Source organism: Hippopotamus amphibius, chromosome 6 (assembly GCF_030028045.1).
Source record: "Hippopotamus amphibius kiboko isolate mHipAmp2 chromosome 6, mHipAmp2.hap2, whole genome shotgun sequence".
Taxonomy (NCBI): domain Eukaryota; kingdom Metazoa; phylum Chordata; class Mammalia; order Artiodactyla; family Hippopotamidae; genus Hippopotamus; species Hippopotamus amphibius.
The window spans coordinates 148,852,550-148,873,488 of record NC_080191.1 but is presented as its reverse complement, the minus strand read 5'-3'; the positions used below and the strand labels follow the sequence as shown (position 1 = coordinate 148,873,488).

The following is a 20,939-nucleotide window of genomic DNA, read 5'->3' as shown; positions in this document are numbered from 1 at the left end:
AAGATGGAACAATAAGAACAAAACTGCTTTACTGAAAACTGGTTCTCATATTTTTCTTTGACAGTTACGGAGTGCTGAATTAAGTAACAAGTCACCTGAAAATGTGAGTGAAATAATGACAAAAAATTATCTCATAATAAATTTTCTAAATCTATTGAAACTTCATTATTTTTATATCATCTCTGGTGCAAATTTTAAAGTGATTTAACACCCTGTGCTCTAAAGTATATACAAATTTGGGTTTGTCCTAGAAGTATAGAACATTCTGGCTTAATCTTAGGCTGGCCTGTTATTTTAAAATAAGACTGCAGCCATACAGTCTCCATAGATTCCCTAAAACCTCTTGCCAATGCATCTCTCAGAGAGAGATCAATGCAGAAGAGACATCATGCTGTTCCTTCTTAAACTATTTAGACAAGTGGAGGAAACCAGATGAAATCTGCCCAAAGCAACGTATTAGTGAGCATTCCAGTTGGTGTGGTTTCAGCAGCTTTTAACAGAAGATCAACTCAGTTGGCACCAATAGCATACAAAGCCCGAGGAACGGTGACTCTGGGCTTGGTTAAGCCAGCGTCTCGTTGCCATCACTGAGGAGCCAGATCTCTTCATTCTTCTCCTATGCTTTGCTCATAAGGTTGGCTTTTGACCACAGGCTTGCAGGATGACTGCAGCAGCTATGAGTAAGCACTTCACAACATTAAAGACTCCCTTGTATCCCTTTTTAAGACAGAAAATTTCTTCCACACTCACTGTTCAGAATTATAGACCTGCCCATTTCTAATTCATCCCCTGGCAAGGAAAATGGAATTTCCATGATTGGCTGAGATAAATTAAGATTATCCTGCCTAGGGGTGGGGAAAGGTCCAGCCTTTTCTAAGTATGCAGTCTCCTTATAGCTGAACAATGTCAAGGTTTTGATCGCAGGAAGGATGAGTGGGTGGAACAGCTGCAAAGTGAGTGGTCAACAGTGTCCGGCATGTTGAGTCAGGAAGACCCTAGAGAGAATGGCTCCCAAACCAGGGCTGGGACCTTCAAGGTATTTGCCTCATGGAAAGAGAATATATATTGAAGAATAACTGAATTATGTATTTAGTTTTTGTGTTTTGTTTTATTTTTTTCTGATTTGATATGGTCGTCTCGACCTCTGATGATTTTTCAGGGAAAGAGAAAATATTGTGATTATGTTGGTTAAAAGAGACAAGAAATTCCCTACATGGAGGATTCAGTGGTCCAGAATTGTATATGTAACTAAAAGAAATTTGGAGGAAGGGGGAACAAAATTGAATCAATTAAGATACTCTTAGTTCAATTTACAAAAACCCATCTGCGACAGACATACGCAATAGGAAAATTCCTCTTTCATCACAGGAAGTCCAGTGGTAGGGCAGGCTCCAGGGTTGGCTGATCTGGTTCTTTCCATCTCTTGGCCCTGCCTTCCTCAGTGTTGGCTTCAGAGATTGATGGTTGTAGTGATTCTAGGTGTCACAGCTAATCAAGATAAAGTCCGAAAGGGGCAGAATGGCAGCTGCCTGTGAGAAATGGGAAGACTTTCCCCAGAGGCCCCTCAGCATAATTCCTCTGTTTCACTGGCCAGAGTTAGGTCACATGTCCATTCCTGAGTCCATCACTGCTTGGAAGGTTGACTTAACAAACACCTAGGCTGTGAGAATTCCAACTGCAAATTGGTTTTCACTGTAATTGGGGTAATCAATATCCCTTACCTCTAGAACTCTAATTAATCTCATTAATCTACATCAGAGGTATGCAAAGTAATCCGGCCCACCACATACTTAAAGTTTTAAAGTTTTATTGGAGCACAGCCCCATCCATTTTTTTCAATATACTGTTGACAGCTGCTTTTATGCTACAATGGTAGTTCAGTTGTGACAGAGACCATATGACTTACAAAGCCTAAAATATTTTCTATGTGATTCTTTGCAGAGAAACTTTGCCTACCCTGATCTAAAGTTAACTGCAGTTCTTCCTTTTATTTACTTTATACTACCTTCCGAAAATGGCAACTTTTGATTTTATTATTCTAGGAAGGAGTGTGTGATAGTTAATTTTATGTCAACTTGACTGGCTATGGAGTGCCCAGATTAAACACTATTTCTGAGGGTGTCTGTGAGGTATTACCAAATGAGATTAACATTGGACTTGGTGGACTCAGTAAAGAAGACTGCCCTCCCCAATGTTGGTGGGCATCATCCAATCCATTGAGAGAGGGTCTGACTAGAACAAAAGGCAGAGGAAGGAGGAATTTGCCCCCTTTTCCTGCCTCACGGTTGAGCTGGGACATCTCATTTAATCCTTTCCTTCCCCTCAAACTGGGGCTTATACCATTGACGCCCCTGGTTCCCAGGTCTTCAGGTTTAGACTGAATTATTCCACTGACTTTCCTGGGTCTCCAGCTTACAGATGACAGATTGTGGGACTTCTCAGCTCCATAATTATACAAGCCAATTCTTCATAATAAATCTCTCTCTCATTTATATATACTCATCTATCTATCTATCATCTATCTATCTCTCTATCCCTATTGGTTCTGTTTCTCTGGAGAATCCTATTACCGAGCGAAACCTATGTTCATCTTACCCATAGTTGTATGATTAGATGTATTTTACCCATTTCCTTTGTGAGTTTTCCAAACTGAAGACACTTAATCTACATAAGATACCTACATAAAGTCAAGTCGTTGACTCTCCCAACAGATTTATGCTGCTTATACAGGGTCCAGCCAGTGGTGTGCTGGACCCAGTTTCTACTGACTTGTAAGAGCCATTCGCTACCAGGGCTTTCAAGCTCTGCCTTCTGTGGCCTCTGTAGTGTGAAATTGACCATGCTGGGAAGTAGGTACGCCGCAAAAATTAGCAAACATTTCAAATTGACATTGTTGGGTTTTTTCCCCCTGAAGATCTGGTTATTAAATATTTACCAGCACACCGTGGTTTCAGCAATTATTGCTACATGTTACATACCTATCCCTGTTCTGTAACTGCATAACAGAGAATGCCAGCAGTGATCTGGGCTTTGCCAATGCATTAGCAGTTTGAAACGAATTTGTAACCTGAAATAGTCAGTTAAATCCCTCTTATAATGAAGTAACGTAGACTGTGTTTTAAGTTTTACATAGCTTTTGATTTGTATGGGCTTTTTTCTAAGTAAATATTTCTCTTAGATAGAACTTACAGGTGAAATAATAAAAACAAAATATCTGCCCCTTAAACTATCTGCAACTACAAGCATATTTATATTTTATTTATATAAATATTTATATTTATATAATATAAATACATATGTATAAATACATAAATATTTATATTTATGTAAACCACTCGTGTCTGAATAAAACAGAACATAGCTATCGGTGTACAAGGATCCTGTGTTGTGAGTTCTCACTTTGTTCTGAAATGAGTGTAGGGGACCTGCAGGGAAGCCCTAGGTTTGGAGAGACTCATCTTAATAAAAAGTGCACTCGTTCACTTAAAGAAGCATTTAGTAAGCATCTATTAAGTCCCAGGCAACAATTACTTATAGAAGACCTGGGCCCTGCTCACATAAGCTTTACAGTCTAATGACGGAGATAAATGTTAAACAAATAATCACATAAATGGGTACAATATTAACAGTGGAACAGTAGGAAAGAAATATAAATCTTTGTAAGCATGGGGAACTGACCCATCTGGGTTGCAGAGAGTAAGAAGGAAAGAGTTCCAAGTTGAAATCTATATTCCAGAGAAGTCTATTTTCCCAGAGATCCAGGAAAAACTTGCCAGCCATTGTGGGCTCAAGAACAACAGGGGACCATTTAAAGGGTTTTAAGCACAAGAGTGTCAGGATTAGATTTGTGTTTTCAAAAGATCACTGGCTGCAGAGGGCAAAAGGATCTTGGCATGGGAAGAATAAGCTGAGGGAGAGCAGTCCTTTGGCTATAGAAGCAGTTCTGCTGGGGATTAGGGAGGCTTGGACCAGGGCATTAATGGAGGATGTGGTATAAAGAATTTGAAACACATCTGAACTGACTGAGCTTCCCATGAAATACTTCAGCTGCCTTCAAGGAGCTTATAATGTAATTGAAGAGGCAACTCATGGGTATAAACTCACAGAAACAGTGTATAATTAGGAAGTAAACTGAGAAGTTCAAATTCTGAGGGACATAGGAATTGAGAGCCAGAAATGGGTCAGGATTCCAGTGGTTAGGATTTGGAGAGGCCAGAGGCCAGAGGCGGCAAGGGGCAGGGCAGGGAGGGGAGGAGCAGAGATGGCACAATAGGATGAAGAACAAACCTTGTTGGATATGCGGGGTGACGCCAAATTATGAGAACTTGAGAAGGTCAGAGTTTGAAAGACTTGACGTGAGATAAAATGCGCCACTAAAATGTTTTACATAGGAAGGATACCAAATGAAAGTAAGCTTTAAAGAAGTTTAGTTTTACCAAATTCTTGTGGTTAATTAAAGTGAGAAGAACTGGCCACCTGCGTGGTTGTTGAGTGGGGGACTAGACTTAGATGTCAACAATTAAGAATGGAGGTGAGGCCTGGAGGAAAACATAGGCAGAATGCTCTTTGACATAAACCACAGAAATATTTTTTTGGATCTGTCTCCTATAGTAAAGGAAATAAAAACAAATATAAACCAATGAGGCCTAATTAAACTTGAGAGCTTTTGCACAGCGAAGGAAACCATCAACAAAATGAAAAGACAATCTACTGAGTGAAAGAAAATATTTGCAAATGATATGACTGATAAGGGATTAATATCCAACATATATAAACAGCTCATGCAACTCAACGTAAAAAGAACAAGCAACACAGTTGAAAAATGTGCAGAAGAACTGAATAGGCATTTTTCCAGAGAGGAAATGCAAATGACCAACAGGCACATGAAAAGATTCTCAACATCACTAATCATTAGGGAAGTCCCAATCAAAATCACAATGAGGTATCACCTCACACCTGTCAGAATGGCTATCAAGAAAAAGAATACAAGTAACAAATGTTGTTGAGAATGTGGAGAAAAGGGAACCCTTGTACACTGTTGGTGGGAATGTAAATTAGTGCAGCCACTGTGGAAAACAGTATGGAGGTTTCTCAAAAAACTAAAAATACAACTACCATATGACTCAGCAATTCCACTCCTGGGTTTATAACTGAAAAAAACCAAAAATACTAATTCAAGAAGATACAGGCACCCGGATGTTTATAGCAGCAGTTATTTACAATTGCCAAGATATGGAACAAACGAAGTGTCCATCAACAGATGAATGGATAAAGATGTGGTGTATATATATTTTACAATGGATTACTACTCAGCCATAAAAAAGAACAAACTTTTCCCATTTGCGGCAACATGGATGGACTTGGAGAGCATTATGCTAAGTGAAATAAATCAGAGAAAGACAAATACTGTATGATATCACTTATATGTGGAATCTAAAAAATAAGCAAACTAGCGAATGTTAAGAAAAAAGAAGCAGACTCACAGATATAGAGAACAAACTAGTGGTTACTAGTGGTGGGGGATGGGCAATATAGGGGTGAGGAAATGGGAAGTACAAACTATTGGGTAAAAGATAGGCTCAAGGATGTATTGCACCACCTGGGGAATATAACCAATATTGTGTAGTAACTATATAAATGGAAAGTAACCTTTAAAAATTGTGTGTATATATATAAAAAGAATGGAGATGAGGGACAGATATTAGGAACTTTCAGTGGGTTGGAGATGATGAATTTGCTTTAGACATACAATGAGCTTGAAATGATGTTGAGCTCTCCAGTAATACATGTCCAGTAGGCAATACAGACTGAGTGGTTTTATGTGTGTTCTTCTGCACTGCTTACGATCCCAGGTTGTCTTTCCTCATTAGTGTTCTCAAAAGGAATGTTTTGTGATTTGTACGAAGGAAAAATTCTGCTTTCTAAAGCATTTGACAAGACTTTACAGAATGAAATACTTTGATAAATTATCTTAGTCGCATATTAATATCTTGACATAATAAAATTGAATTGCCCAAACAGTTAAGATTTTTTTGTATCCTTTACCAGTTTTAATAAGTAATTATGGATTTTTAGGAAATTAGAACTAGAGGTAGACTCCTATTTTAGTGAGCTTGGCGAGGTAAATAATTTATAGTGTTTAATTTCCATTAAAACTAATATACATTGCAATCGATAGCAAAACAGTTTCAGGATATACTGCTTATAGAGAAACTCACATACTCATGTCTCATTTATAAATCTTCTCTAATTTATTAATAACTCACCTTTTTGTCAAAGATTAAAGTCCTGTTTATCCCTCCATCCTCCTACCCCTCAACACTCCTAAACTACCACTCAAATAGCAACGGAGTATTTTGTAGGAAATCTAGAATTTCAAAGATCCAAACACCAAAAAAAAATGTCTTCACTTCAGAGATTAGCTTCAGAGAGGACAACAACTGTTGAAGACATCTGCTAAGTGAGATTTTTAATTTAATGGAATTTGTTGTAACTCTATCAGTAAAGCACAATTGCTGTGCACCATCTGTTGAAGCTTTGAAACTGCCTTGGATGTTACAATCATATCCATTAAAATAGAATACTACTCTTCACTAACTTTTCTTCTTCCCACTTATTTTCCAATGCTTTCAGAATCATTAGAAGATGAATTGACAAGAAAAAAAAATCTCGAGTCAAAAGGACAACTCAATAGCAAAAAAACAAACAACCTGATTTCTAAGTGGACAAAGGACTTGAATAGGCATTTCTCCAAAGAATACATACAAGTGGCCAATAAGTAAGGTCTCAGCATCACTAATCATTAGGGACACGCAGATCAAAACCACAATGATATACCACTTCACACCCATGGGAATGACCATTACAAAACAGAAAAACAACAGAAAAAAAACAACCACAGAGGATAGGTGTTGGCAAGGATGTAAAGAAATTGGAACCCCTGTGCACTGCTAGTGGGAATGTAAATGGTACAGCTGCTCTGGAAAACCATATGGAAGTTCCTCAAAAAATTAAATATAGAATTACCATATGACCCAGCAATTCTAATTCTGGGTATATACCTAAAAGAATTGAAAGCAGGGATGCAAAGAGATGTTTGTACACCAATGTTCACAGCAGCATTATTCACAATAGCCAAAAGGTGGAAGTAACTCGTGTCTACTGATGGATGAACAGATAAGCAAAATGTGGTCCATATACATACAATGAAATATTATTCAGCCTTAAAAAGGAAGAAGATTCTGGCACATGCTACAACACAGATGAAACTTAAGGACATTATGCTAAATGAAATAAACTAGTCACGAAAGGACAAATACTGACATGGGGTACCTAGAGTAGTCAAATTCATAGAGACAGAAAGTAGATGGTGGTTGCTAGGGCTGGGAAGAGGACGTTCTTCTTTTATTAAACTGTGATTTTATTTTTATGTTATTCTGTAATATACCTGTAGACATATAAAATGCAGCATTATTTATAACAGTAAAAGAGTATTAAAACATACAAGCAAATAAAAACAGTTAAGCATTGGTTGAATAAAAGGAAGATACATCTCCATAATGGAAACTATGTAACTTTCTCAAGATCGAGTACTACAGAAACTTTTAAGAAAAGATTATTGGTATAAGAGAATTCCAAGACAGTGTTGCAGTAAAAAATCAAGACAGTGTACAGTGTATACAGTATATTACCCTTTATGGAGGCTACACACACACACACACACACATACACACACATATTTACAAACACACACACACGAGAGGTAAACCAGAGGTTAAATTTTTTTAATGATGTCAATTGAGGCGTATGAAAAAGGTGTAACAATTCCCTGAATATTCTTTGGGTTATTTTAAATTCAGGACATGCTTTGTTTTAAAGTTCTAATTGTCAGATCACATGAATGATTCATATATTCAAAAATAAAGTTTAAATTTTAAAATAATTTGTAAAACTAAATTAAAACAAATAAATCTAACCATATATCAGATTAGTAACATAAACCACACATTAAAAAGCATTATTTCAATTAATTTTAAAACATGTAATTGTACACACTTAGTGTGGTATATTCTAAGGACAAAGAATGCAAGAAAATCTCAAGTTTTATTTGTCAAGGTTACTATTAACAGTAATGCTGATATTAGTGCATATTACAACATAAATAATTGTGTTTATGTTGTTAGAAGCCAGATGTTCAGTAGGAATATAAAGTTAAGTACACTAAGTAAATAATTTGAAGTTGAATTGAAATAGCTCTATAAACTTATGACTTCTCAATTTTTTGTAATAGGAATAATTTCAAACAAAGAAAAGTTGCAAGAATAGTACAAAGGAAATCATTCTACCCCTTTCCTAGATTCATTTATTAGTATTTTCCCCATTTCTTTGTCATTAGCTCTGTTTATCTACATGTACATAATTATTTTTCTGATACAGATGAATAAACCATGTTTAAGTGTGTATTTTTAAGAATAAGAATATTTTCTTTTCACACAGTTATCAACTCCAGTAAACTTAACATTGATTCAATACTTCTTTCTAATCTACCATCCATATTCTAAGTTTGTCACTTAACCCAATAGTGTCCTTTGTAGAAGTTTTTTCCCTCCAGTTTAGGATCAAGTCTAGGATCAGGAATTACAGTTAGCTGTTACATCTCTTTGATTTCCTTTAGTCTGGAACATTTTCCCAGTCTTTCTTTGCCCTATATAACATTGACATTTTGGGGAAGGATTTTAAAATAGAATATTCCTCATTTTTAGTCTGTCTGAGGTTTCCTTGCAATTAGATTAAGGTCGTGCATGCCTAGGTGGAATACCATGTATGTCACTTTGTGTCCTCCCAGAGCATGATGCTGGTGATATTAATTTTGATCACTTGCTAAGGGTGTGTCCGATTTATCGACTGTATCATCATCATCATCTCACGACTTTTTCAAAAAACATATATCCCAGCTCTGTCCGCAGACAGGGTCTAGTCCTTAATACTAGAGAGGCAATAACTACCCCTATTGCCCAAATCTAAGTTTCTAAATGCCATTCCCCACTATAAGGTACCAGAGAATTCTTGGAGAAATGACTGCTCCCAGGTCTAGAGTAGGAAACTTACAAGGTAAGAAAGGGCTATCTTACTGTGCCAAAAATTCTGGCATGGAATTTCTCAAAATCTAAGCAAGTTATGTCAAAAGAATCTGGAGCCAGCTTGAAGGGGATCTCATTAGCCAAAGATAGGATCATTTAAGCAGAAAAAAGAGAAAATAACCATAATTTTAATTGGTACTCATTGGATTTATAAAAATCCATGAATCCATAATAATACTCCTCACACCATTCAAAGGACAAGGCATGCTGGGCTTTTATGCTCCAATGTGGTTTTGTGCCTGTCTGAACAGTTTAGCATGTTCTGCTTCACCTATTGGAGCTCAACTCTGAAGATCCAGCTCAGGTGGCATTTCCACTGAGAAGCCTTCCCTAAAACTTCTATGCAATTCACTGTTTCTCCATATTTCAACAGAGCTCATTGTACACATCTCTTTAAATGCTCATATCAAACTGTACTGGAATTGTTTGTTTAACTGCACTTTTCTCTCCAGAATGTAAGTTTATAAATACAGGACCTTTCTGACATTTATTTATTTTGTTATTCCCAGTGCCAAACATGTACTAATAGACAGTTTTATATATTTTTTCATATTATGTATTGTAAATGAATGAATCAATTTCAACACTATCCCATTTTTTCTTCATCACACAATACAGATTTGTCTTTATTTTAGAAAATAATTGAATGCAGTTAAATATGTGGCTATTTTAGCCAACACGCCAAATTTTTATCACAATAGATTTTTCTTAAAGATTTTTTCCTATTTATCAGCTATTGCTTTAGCACTCAGTAGACTAGAAATATGCTCCACAGTCTTTTCCTGATTCTTATTCTTAGACAATAGCTTCCTATGGTATTTTTATTTATCCCAGTTTGTTTTCTCCCACTAGAGATTTGTCTGCACACGTAAATCTATTGATAATGTAGGATGGGAAGTGGTAGATTCAAATAATTGATTGGGGAAAAAAACTTGTTAGTACCTGGTGGCTTGACCTGTTGTAATCTTTTTTTTTTTTTTAATAGTTGAAATAGATTTTTGGTACGTCTGTCATGCAGCACCAGTAACCTAGGCAAAGTGTTTTCCAGTAAGTCGCCTGTACTAAACTTCCTCATGCATTCTCCCACTATGTGTGGAATCTTTTATGCCCGTGTGCATACATCCAGCCTTAGGTTTTTGTGGACTTTTAGGCATTGACAATTTAGTTGGCAGAGGTGATAAAAACCATCTGTCAAAGGCATATGCAAACGCACTAAAATACTTCAGGAAAGCCTTCTCTCATACACAGTGAATTTAAGCCACGGGTAAGTGAGGGTGAATAGGTGCGGTCAGCGCAGCCGCTTAATAAGGATCTGTGTTTGGGAGGAATCTCCCTGGCTCCCTCGTGGAGCAGAACTGAAGCGCGAATTGAAAAATGTGAGGGCGGGTGGCTTCAGCGGGAGAGCTTCGGGGCTTGGTAGAGAGGGCCGGTCGCTGGCCGCGGTGCTGAACACGCTCCCGGGCTGCCCACAGGTTGGCCCGCGCGGGAAGAGGCCTGGCGGGTAGGTGAGGTAGCGAGGAGCCGTCTCGCGCCTTCGGTTATCGACTCCTGGCTCCGGGCAGGGGACGCCACAGGCCGTGCCCAAGAGCATCGCCTCGCGAACGTAGGGGCAGCCTCCGACCCAATCCCCCAATAGCTCCTCAACAGCAATCCCAATAGCAGCAACGCCGCCAAATTTATTTACTAAGCTCCAACTGTGTCCCCAACATTTGACATACATTCCCAGTGGTCCTCACAACATCCTCGAAATTTAAAACGAAAAGGTTGATGACTTGCCCAAATGAACACAGCTACCCAAAGGCTGATCTCTCTCATCCATGCCTCAAAAAATGTTTCCTGTGCACCCTCGATGTGCCAGCCTTACAGCCTCTGCTACTCTCCCTTTACCAGCTGCCCCACCCCTGCTAAGCTAGCAAGCCCCTTACTCCTTCCTCCTGCCCCGAGGTTTGCAGCAGGGAAAAGTAATCTACACAGCATATCCCCTACCACCGCCGAGTTGGGGAACTGTACAAAGGGCTGGAAATCAGAACAGAATTTATTCACACATCTTGCCCCTCCGCTCTCAGAATTCCACTAGGTGGGATAGCCAAGTCTAGTACCTGAGCCCCCAACGCTGTGTGACCTTGGACAAGTGGCCACACGTCTCTGAGCCTGCTTCTCCTCGCTAACACCACGATAGGTTCTAGGACTGCGTGAGGCTCTTCCCAGGTGCGCACTGGTCTCCTCTCGGGTCGGAACACTCTCTACCTCCCTTTTCCAAGCCCGGTTTGCACACTCACTTCTCCCCACCAGGTCCGTAGCCGACTCTACCCCTTGTTGAGGCAGAACTCAGGTCCCCGGAACCGAAGGTGTTCTCCCCATCCCCATGCCCGTGTGTGAGCTGCCCTTCTGGGACACACTAGCCAGGCAGCGACCAAGGCGAGGGAGAGAGCTCCTCGCGCTCCAGCTTCTCAGTGCCGGGTCTCCACTGCGTTCACGGGCTGGGACGCTTTGGGAAGTGCGAGATGCTTCTGGAGACAGAACGCAAAGGCGAGGCAGGGCTGACGGGGCTGCCTCGGTGACAGGTACTTGTGTGGAGGCCCGCCAGAAGCTGCGCTGGGAGAGAGGGACTTTGGGGGAGAAGACGGGAAAAGGGGAGGTACCAGAAAGAGCGGTGGGTCACTCTGTCCATCTCACCACCAGTGTTAGCGCGTGTGTGTGCGTGTGTGTGTGTGTGTGCGCGCGTGTGTGTGTTTCTTCCCCCTCCCTGTCTCCCCCTCCTCCCCGCCCCAGGCTCTCAGTCTCACCTTCTCCCCTCGGCTGCTGCCTCTCCCCTCTCCTTCCTCTCCAAGCATCCTCCCTGAGAGCCCGCGCCCGCCCCTCCCTCGCACTCTCTTGCGCCTAAGGAGACCTTCTCTGGGACCAGCCGGATCCAGCCTCTCAGCGCAGTCGCATCTCAACGCCAGTTAAGCAGAGCCGGGAGCATGTGGAATGCGACGCCGAGCGAGGAGCCGGGGCCCAACCTCACGCTGCCGGACCTGGGCTGGGACGCTCCCCCCGACAACGACTCGCTGGCTGACGAGCTGCTGCCGCTCTTCCCCGCGCCGCTGCTGGCGGGCGTCACAGCCACCTGCGTGGCGCTCTTCGTGGTGGGCATCGCGGGCAACCTGCTCACCATGCTGGTGGTGTCGCGCTTCCGCGAGCTGCGTACCACCACCAACCTCTACCTGTCCAGCATGGCCTTCTCCGACCTCCTCATCTTCCTCTGCATGCCCCTCGACCTCGTGCGCCTCTGGCATTACCGGCCCTGGAACTTGGGCGACCTGCTCTGCAAACTCTTCCAGTTCGTCAGCGAGAGCTGCACCTACGCCACCGTGCTCACCATCACCGCGCTGAGCGTCGAACGCTACTTCGCCATCTGCTTCCCGCTGCGGGCCAAGGTGGTGGTCACCAAGGGCCGCGTGAAGCTGGTCATTCTCGTCATCTGGGCCGTGGCCTTCTGCAGCGCCGGTCCCATCTTCGTGCTGGTCGGAGTGGAGCATGAGAATGGCACCGACCCGCGGGACACCAACGAGTGCCGTGCCACCGAGTTCGCCGTGCGCTCCGGACTGCTCACCGTCATGGTGTGGGTGTCCAGCGTCTTCTTCTTCCTGCCTGTGTTCTGCCTCACTGTGCTCTACAGCCTCATCGGCAGGAAGCTGTGGAGGAGGAGACGCGGCGAGGCGGCGGTGGGAGCCTCGCTCAGGGACCAGAACCACAAACAAACCGTGAAGATGCTGGGTGGGTCTCCGTGCGCCTTTGAGCTCACTCTCCCGGGTCCTCTCCTCTCCCCGTGCCCTTCCCCTTCTCCCTGAATCTACCTCTCTCCCCAGTTTCTCTAGGTCTCTGTTTCCCCGTAAGTCTCTCAATTATCCTCTCCTGTTTCCGTCTTGAGCTCTGTCTTTGGTCTCTAGTTTCTCTGTCGTGTGTCTGTGTCTATTTTTTTTGGTTTTGGATTTACATTTTTCCTCTCTCTCTCTCTCTCTCTCTCTCTCTATATATATATATATATATATATATGTATATATATATATATATACAGATGTTTTTCCCTCTCCCTTCCTTCCTCCCTCCCTCCTCCAGCCCCTTGACTCTCTCTTTTGGTTTCTTTCTATCTCTTTATGTCTCTTTCTCCTGGTCTCTCCTTTCTCTTTCATAGAAAAATGTCCCACCTTTGTATTTCTCTAAAATGTGTTTTATATTGACCCAGAAAGTTTGCTTCGAAATGAGATCTCTCATTGAAGAGTCTATTGTGGTGTTAAAGTGTTAAAGGTGATGTTAAACTTCCCGCCTCGATTTGTAGGTGTCTAAGTTGCATTAAGAAAAGCAGGCATGGGGGTTGAAAAAAAGCAGGCATTGACTCTAGAAAGTATTCACTGGTAAATCTAACCAAAGATGTGATCAGTGTGGATAATTCTGTCAGAGAAGATTCATTTTTCTTTCAACATTGTGATTTGCTTTCTGACTTGCAAATTTTTTCAGATAATTGCATCAATTCTTGTTTACCGTGATGCTGTTTATACAGCTTTGTAAGGAAGTCAGTGACAAGTCAGTGCTGGGGTCTCTGTTTTCATGATTACTTTTCTCTCCAAGTAGGATAGGCTAGATAAGCTAGGTTAGGCAGGCTTTCAACATGAGACAAGGAGAATTTGTGGAAGCTGATGGAACTTACTATCCCTCCCCAAGTGGTCCTTCAGAGAGCATCTGTGTGCAGCGTCACACTGGAGAGTGCTGAATAGTTATTGCATAAATTCAGTTTCTTTAAGTATCTATGTTCGCTACAAGCGAAGTAATACAAAGTGTGTTCACATCCAAGCAAAATATTAATTCTCCTTGCTTTTTTCAAAACCAGAATCTGCACATTTTATTATTTGGACATTGTAGTCAACCCTTTGTACTTATTTACACATTTAGTACTTCTTAGAAGTCATTCTAGGATAATTTTGTATTGTAATTTTACAGTTCCTGAAATTCTGTATGTTAAAGTGATAGAGTTTTTTCAAAGAATGTCAAATTTTTTGTTTTTTAGACCAGTGATTCTCACAATATGACTGATAGATTGTAAACCTGCTGGTGCCCCCAAGGAGACTCCACATTCATATTGCTGCTGGGGCAGTCAGTTGCCACTATGCAACTTAGTTTTGAGAATATGTTTAATAATTTCCTCTAATTTTATATTTAAGCTGTTAATTATCCTCACTGGTGTCACAACACCAATGCTAATTTTCTTTCCTCTGATTTCTGAATTTTAAAAACTTAATCTAAAAATGCAGAGGTCTTGCAAAAAGCTACCTTACATGGGCAAAATTAAGACCTAGATGGATGATTAATTAATGTTAGTTGGTTTTATGGCCTTTTATACATTCCTTATGTCTATTTTAGGTGGAAAAATATAATTCATCTCAGTGGTTATCAATCCTGACTGCATATTAAGTCTTCTGTGAAACTTTAAAAAGAAAAAAAAAGAAAACAGGTGTCTTGGTCTCCTTCCTAGAGATTTTAATTTAGTAAGTCTGTATTATATAGCCAAGGAACCTGTGCCCCCAGAAACTCTGATACATAACTCTGGTAGAGAATAATCACATTATATTATATAGGTTTGATCTAACATGTATAAAATTGTGGACTATTATGAATAGATTATCTAGTTACTTGAGTCAATAATTCAACTCAAGCACAAAATCACTCAAATAGTTGTTATAGAAATGACTGGGAAGCTGGGTAAAAACAGTTGAACTGTTGATCCAAACAGACTCAGTCTTGGTTAAAGTACAGGAATGGGGAAGGGCAGGGCATGATATTTCTCTGAAGTCAATGGTCATACCACACATTATTAAAACAAAACCATGTCTTCAAAATAGATTGTGATTTGCTATGATATTTCTTGAACTGAAGTTCTCTTTCTCATTGTCCTTTCAGCTGTAGTGGTTTTTGCTTTCATCCTCTGCTGGCTGCCCTTCCATGTAGGACGATATTTATTTTCCAAATCCTTCGAGCCTGGCTCTGTGGAGATTGCTCAGATCAGCCAATACTGCAACCTCGTCTCCTTCGTCCTATTCTACCTCAGCGCCGCCATCAACCCCATTCTGTACAACATCATGTCCAAAAAGTACCGGGTGGCAGTGTTCAGACTTCTGGGATTTGAACCCTTCTCCCAGAGGAAGCTCTCCACTCTGAAGGATGACAGTTCTCGGGCCTGGACAGAATCTAGTATTAATACATGACCAAGCACATTGCTCAGCAAAGTCATCGCTTATTATTCTAAACTGGAAGCCATAGCACAGCAGAACTGGGGAGGAAGTTGAAGGTTAATTTTGGAATTAGGGACACGTAGGTCTGGAAACAAGGGGGAAAGAAGAGATAGAATTTGTAATGGGTGAGCAGTTTGGTTTGATTGCACACTCATCAGTGCTCTCATACACGATTTCTGCATATTCACTACCTATGATTTTTGCATTCTGCTGTTGGTGCTAGCAAAGGCTCTGCAATTCAGAGAAAGGAGGTGGTATAAGAGGGCAGTTAGGTCACTTCTTACTAGACAAATTCTAACTCTGATTTCTTTTTCATAATGATAAAACTTTTTTGATTCAAAGACTGACATTAAAATAAAATATTTAAAACATGACTTTCAAAAACTAGCCATTGTCATAGAGCACCGGATCAGTGCTGTCCAAGAAAAATATAATGCAAGGTACTTAAGTAATCAATATAAAAATTATTAATGAAAATTTTACAGTCTTTTTGTAGACAGTCTTTGAAATCTGGTTTACCTTTTAGATTTTCAGCTCATCTTAATTTGGACATTGAGTGTTCATCAGTAATACTTGATTTATTGCATTTTCATAAATTTTGCAGAAGAAAAAGTAGATTCATTAACCTAAGTTGTCCAAACACACTTAACAGTTTTCTAGCAACTAAAACAACAGTAAGTTCTTAACTTTAAAAATTCAGGTCTTCAAGTTGCACTATTCACATTTCAAGTGTTCAATAGCCAAATGCTAGTGGTTACCATATTGGACAATGTAGCTCTAGAGTATACATAAAATTATTTTTAATCTTATAAAAATGTTTAAAAATAAATGCTCATTTCCTGAAATGTTTTTATAGTGAAATTAGCATAGCAGAGTATTAGAGTAATAAATTCTAAAAATTACACCTAAATGCCCTATAATTTCTGCTTGGAAGAAAAGGGATATGAACTATAATATGCATGCATTTAAATTAGGTTGGATTACATGTATTAATATTCAGGAATTGAGACTTTATAAAATTGTAGAAAATCACAAATTACCTTATTTGGCTTTACAAAAATACTTAAGCCAATCATAAGTCTTTGATTTGTGAATAAAGAAATAATTTATAACTTACTCTGGAAAGTTTACAGAAAGTTAGTAAACATAGTAATTTTTCAAACGGTGAAAAAGTCCTAATTCCTTCAATGCTACTGTTTATTGATATTCAAAACTTTTAAAAATTTAGAGCCATTTATTTCAGAATGCCTGTGCCATGTCCTGTCTCCAAATTAGTCATGCTATTTACATCCCACTGCTTACCTGATAGATATGTTGACTTGGATTTCCAGTCTCCCTCGTAATCATAATTATGAATGATTAGACACCTTCAACTAAATAGTATACATTTTGGTTATAAATCTAAAACTTTCATTTATATTCACATTACTCCTTTTAGAGTCAAGTCTTTGCGTATTAAACATAATATTCCAAAAATGAGTTTTTTCATAGTCCCCTGTAATACTAACTCATATAAGCAATTCCTTCAAGAAGTTATTGGTTCAACTATGGAACCGATTGAACTAGTTAGGGAAATTATTGCCATGATTGATTTTTCCCCGCCAAAAGTAAAGATTACTATGCTGAAATAATTGACTATTAATTTTTTTAAAATGAAAGCATAACCATAATTAGAATAATTTCTCCAGAGAAATATTTCTAAAATCCTTCCTGATGCTAAAACTGTAGTATCTATTTAGTCTAAATGCAGAACTTCAGCAAATTGATCATTCAGTTAAATCTTGGGAGTGCATCAACATTTTTAAAAAAAATACTGATTCATTTAAGCCCATTGAATACTAATTAGGTCATTTGACATTATTGTCCTAAATAGGGCCCAGTAAATCTCAAAGAGCTGATTCAATTTCCTGAAACCTTAGAGTTTTTATCTACAAATACATCCTATTTGAGAAGAAACAAGCAAAAAAAGGCTTGGCTTCCATCACATAGTTGATTGCTTTGGAGAAAAAGAAACCTAACTTTTAATTATTCAATCCCCACCCCTGCAACCGCCTCCAACCCCCGCTTTCTCATGGATTCATGTCCATGGTCTCAGCATAACTCACTCACAGGGAATAGTTTCTGTATCAGGGACTACCATTGTCCTTCACTGGAACTCAGAGAACAGGTTTAGAGAAAGGGATCTTAACTTGCGCTCTTATACAATTGCCTTTTTATTGTTTGTAACTTTTTCGTTTCATCTTGCTCCATAAATTGCATAAGACTCAGGGAAAAGAGGAACTTATATGAGAAAAAATTGTTCCTAAAAGTCCATCATTTCACATTTAGTATGTGCCTGTTGTGTTCTAAGCTCTAGAGATTCATAAGCCAAGGATTTTATCCTTAATGAGTTCATGACCACTTGTGTATATGTTATAGTAGGTAACTAACGTCTTTAAATTATGAAGTAAACATCTCTAGTTGACACTGTGCTGTGCATCTCCCTGTTTGGTTGTGTATTTGGCTAAAAATAAATTCAAAATGGGCTGTTCTTATACAAACCAGTAAAATTTGTAGATGTAGTTAACATGCTGCCGATGCACCCTTCATCAATGCAAGAAAAGTAGAGAAACTGGTTTCAGCTGTAGTCTGTGTTTCCATTTTTCTGGTTACCTAGGATTGAGGTTTCTATCACCACACCTCACACTGTGTCACAAAATCAAGTGTTGGAATATTTTCATTATAGGAAGTGACAGTTATACGAGAGAGAACTTTCGAATAATTGCTTTTAGGAAAACACTCATTACCATGAATTATTTAGAATTGTAAGTTTTGTGGCAATGAGAATTAGAAACACTTCTAATGTCTGGACAGACCTTGGAAACCATTTCTTTATAATCGACTTTTTATTTGCAATGAAGGTTGTTGTGATGGGATTTGATTTGAAATTTCAGCTTTTTCACTCTAATGATTTATTAAGAACCTGAAATCATTACAATTTACAATTGTTAGTTCAATGTTGACAATTTTAGCTATAATTTATTTTGCTGTTTTTCATTTATTGATGTACTTGAATTTAACATTTAAAAAAAAAACTGTGAGACTTTTTGCAAGACTGGTGCCTGAAAATACTCCTGTCTTTTAAAAAAAGTGTGTACATCTTTAAATTGTGACATATACATATATCAAAATTTCTTGTCACAGTGTCTAAGTGAATACAATAGAGCATTCTGCTTTCAGAAACACTGTATTTAGTGTAAATAATGCCATTAAAAGATAAAGATACTGTCATTCATGGCTAGTTATCTAATGATCCTCCTGAGATTTCTTTGCAATTTAAATTACAATACTAGCCAGGATATATGTGATTGGAACTTAGCTAGATGATTAGTGACCAATGTTAATTCGCTAGATTGATAACACAAATATTTTCTTATCCAGAGAATGAACTCCATGTCAAAATTAACAGAAAGCAATGTGCTAGTGGCAACGACTAACTTCTCTAAGTTCATGTCATTTATTCATGTTAAATAAATTCAGTCATGTTAATTCTTGACAATAATCTGTTTGAAGCAGGTGATAGGGAAGGTTTGGATGAGGCTTGTTTTGTGTTTTTCCTTTTGAATGCAAACTCTTGCAGGGTGTTGGAGTTTAGCCAATTTAGTTGAGAGAATTATCATCCTTTTAAAAAAAAAATGCCATGCTTGTGCCCCTCCCAATTGCCTGGATATTTGCTGGAATTCCAATTAATAAATTATGCTGTGACACATACCCTCAAGGGACTACTGACTACCCTCAGAACTGGCAAAACATTAAGGCCTGCTAAAAGCATGCGTCATGTAAACACTCAGAAAATTCTACCAAAATGTTTACAGATGTTCTTTCCAGGAGAGCTATTCTGCCTCCCAGCCCCAGAGAAAGTGTTTGGGAAGAATAGTTTGAGAGACTTTCTGTGATTTAAACATCTCAAATCTAAACATTTCTCTGGCTTGAGTAACAAAAATATTTATATTTTTCTCTTTTAGCTCTGTAGATTTAGGATACTAAGGAGCCTTTGCTCATATAAGTATATTCAAACAGCATAATCTCCTGGTTCTCTGATACCTGCTGTATTCTAGGTCTGTGCAGAATTCGCAACTTGGTTGATTTCTGTTGTTTCAATATGCCCTAAATGTCATTAATGATATTTTGTTTTAGTGATTCTTTTAATTTAAGGTTTCTGTGAATGTTAAAGAGTTTACTAATAGCTCTCCATGTACCTGTCTTATGAGATGAGGCATTGGTTTTCCTTCCTTTGGGTGTCCTTAACCAAACAATTGCTTGATAAATATCTTTAGAAAGCCTACAGCTAATTTCTTCCACTTACAGGGATAAATCCTGGTGTCTGGGCGATTTTACCTCTACTCTTGTCCTATATTCAGTCCTATTTTGTCCTTTTACTTTCTGAAGTAAAATATGTATTTTGCAACTCTGAGGAGGTATTTGTTGTCGTGAGTTTTATTTCCGCAGAAGCTCCAACATTTAATAATGAGGTAAGCAAATCCTGTAAGCATGAAGAAGACTTGGGGACCCAGTGATGCACCGCGATCCCCATCCTCCCCCCCTCAGCTCTCTGTCACTTACAGCCTGTCACCCCAGGGTGTTGTAGCCGCCATGGTTTTATGCTGATGTGTGACCCAGAGAGTCCTGTTCATCTTGCACTCAGCAGCCACTCACTGAATGAAATTTTAAAGAAATGAACAAATGAAATGGACAAATGAAAATTTAAAGACCAGATCATGTGTCACCTGGACATTAGCTTCCAGACATAGGGATTCCAGGTGCCAATAAAGTGTAAGACTAAAATTAGAAGACCAATAAAGGTGGCCAACGTTTATTTGCCAATTAAAAGACTTTAAAATACCCTACTACCCCTTATTACCATCATTTCCATTTTAAAAGAACATTAAAAAGAAAAAAGTAAAAAGGACATAATCTCAGAATAAAGGATCATCACAGTGTGAAAATTCAACACATCTGACATCCCACAAAATTATATATGTATGCTGTTAACATGAGTTCATTACAATTTGGAAGTAGTATTTAAAAATATATAAATAGTACTTGGCAATAATTAGTAACACACTAACGTAAGCCAAAAAAGCAAATTTTGGGATGTTTTTATTGATCTGCTAAGGCTTTTTTCCACTGTCTTCTAATCTCCTCTGTCTACCTCTCCCTCAATTCAGTGCCATTCAGTGCCTGTCACGTTCTTTCAGGCCCCTCCCTGTGGCAGACCGTGGACCTGACTCTAAGGTGGAAGAGGAGAGGCCAGCAGACCTGCCCAGGACTTGGTAGGTCTCACATTCTGGGGTCAGTCTACACACGCTGGCTGCTTCTTGTTTCCCCACTCATAACTTGTCATCCATTCCTTATTTCATAGCCAGCTTTTTCAAGTAGCTGTCAAATTAATTATAAATCAATACACATCTCCTGAAGAACAGTTTGACAGTATGTGTCAAATGCATACCCTTTGATCCCATAATTCACATCAAGACATAATTATGGAGGA

At 39.1% G+C, this 20,939-nt stretch overlaps 1 protein-coding gene across 1 annotated transcript; it reads left to right on the top strand.

Annotated features, from left to right (window-relative positions):
* Window positions 1-12,044: 12,044 nt before the first annotated feature.
* Window positions 12,045-16,012, top strand: GHSR (growth hormone secretagogue receptor). The gene is made up of 2 exons (XM_057739618.1): window positions 12,045-12,899; window positions 15,078-16,012. Exons 1-2 carry the CDS (start codon window positions 12,104-12,106, stop codon window positions 15,380-15,382), a joined length of 1,101 nt encoding a protein of 366 aa, XP_057595601.1. The 5' UTR covers window positions 12,045-12,103; the 3' UTR covers window positions 15,383-16,012.
* The last annotated feature ends 4,927 nt before the right edge of the window (window positions 16,013-20,939 follow it).

What these genes read in the sequence shown, in the direction of transcription:
- GHSR (XM_057739618.1), top strand. Translation starts at nt 12,104, where the DNA reads ATGTGGAATGCGACGCCGAGCGAGGAGCCGGGGCCCAACCTCACGCTG. An exon ending in ACAAACCGTGAAGATGCTGG is followed by an intron (nt 12,900 to 15,077) that starts GTGGGTCTCCGT and finishes TTGTCCTTTCAG; the next exon opens with CTGTAGTGGTTTTTGCTTTC.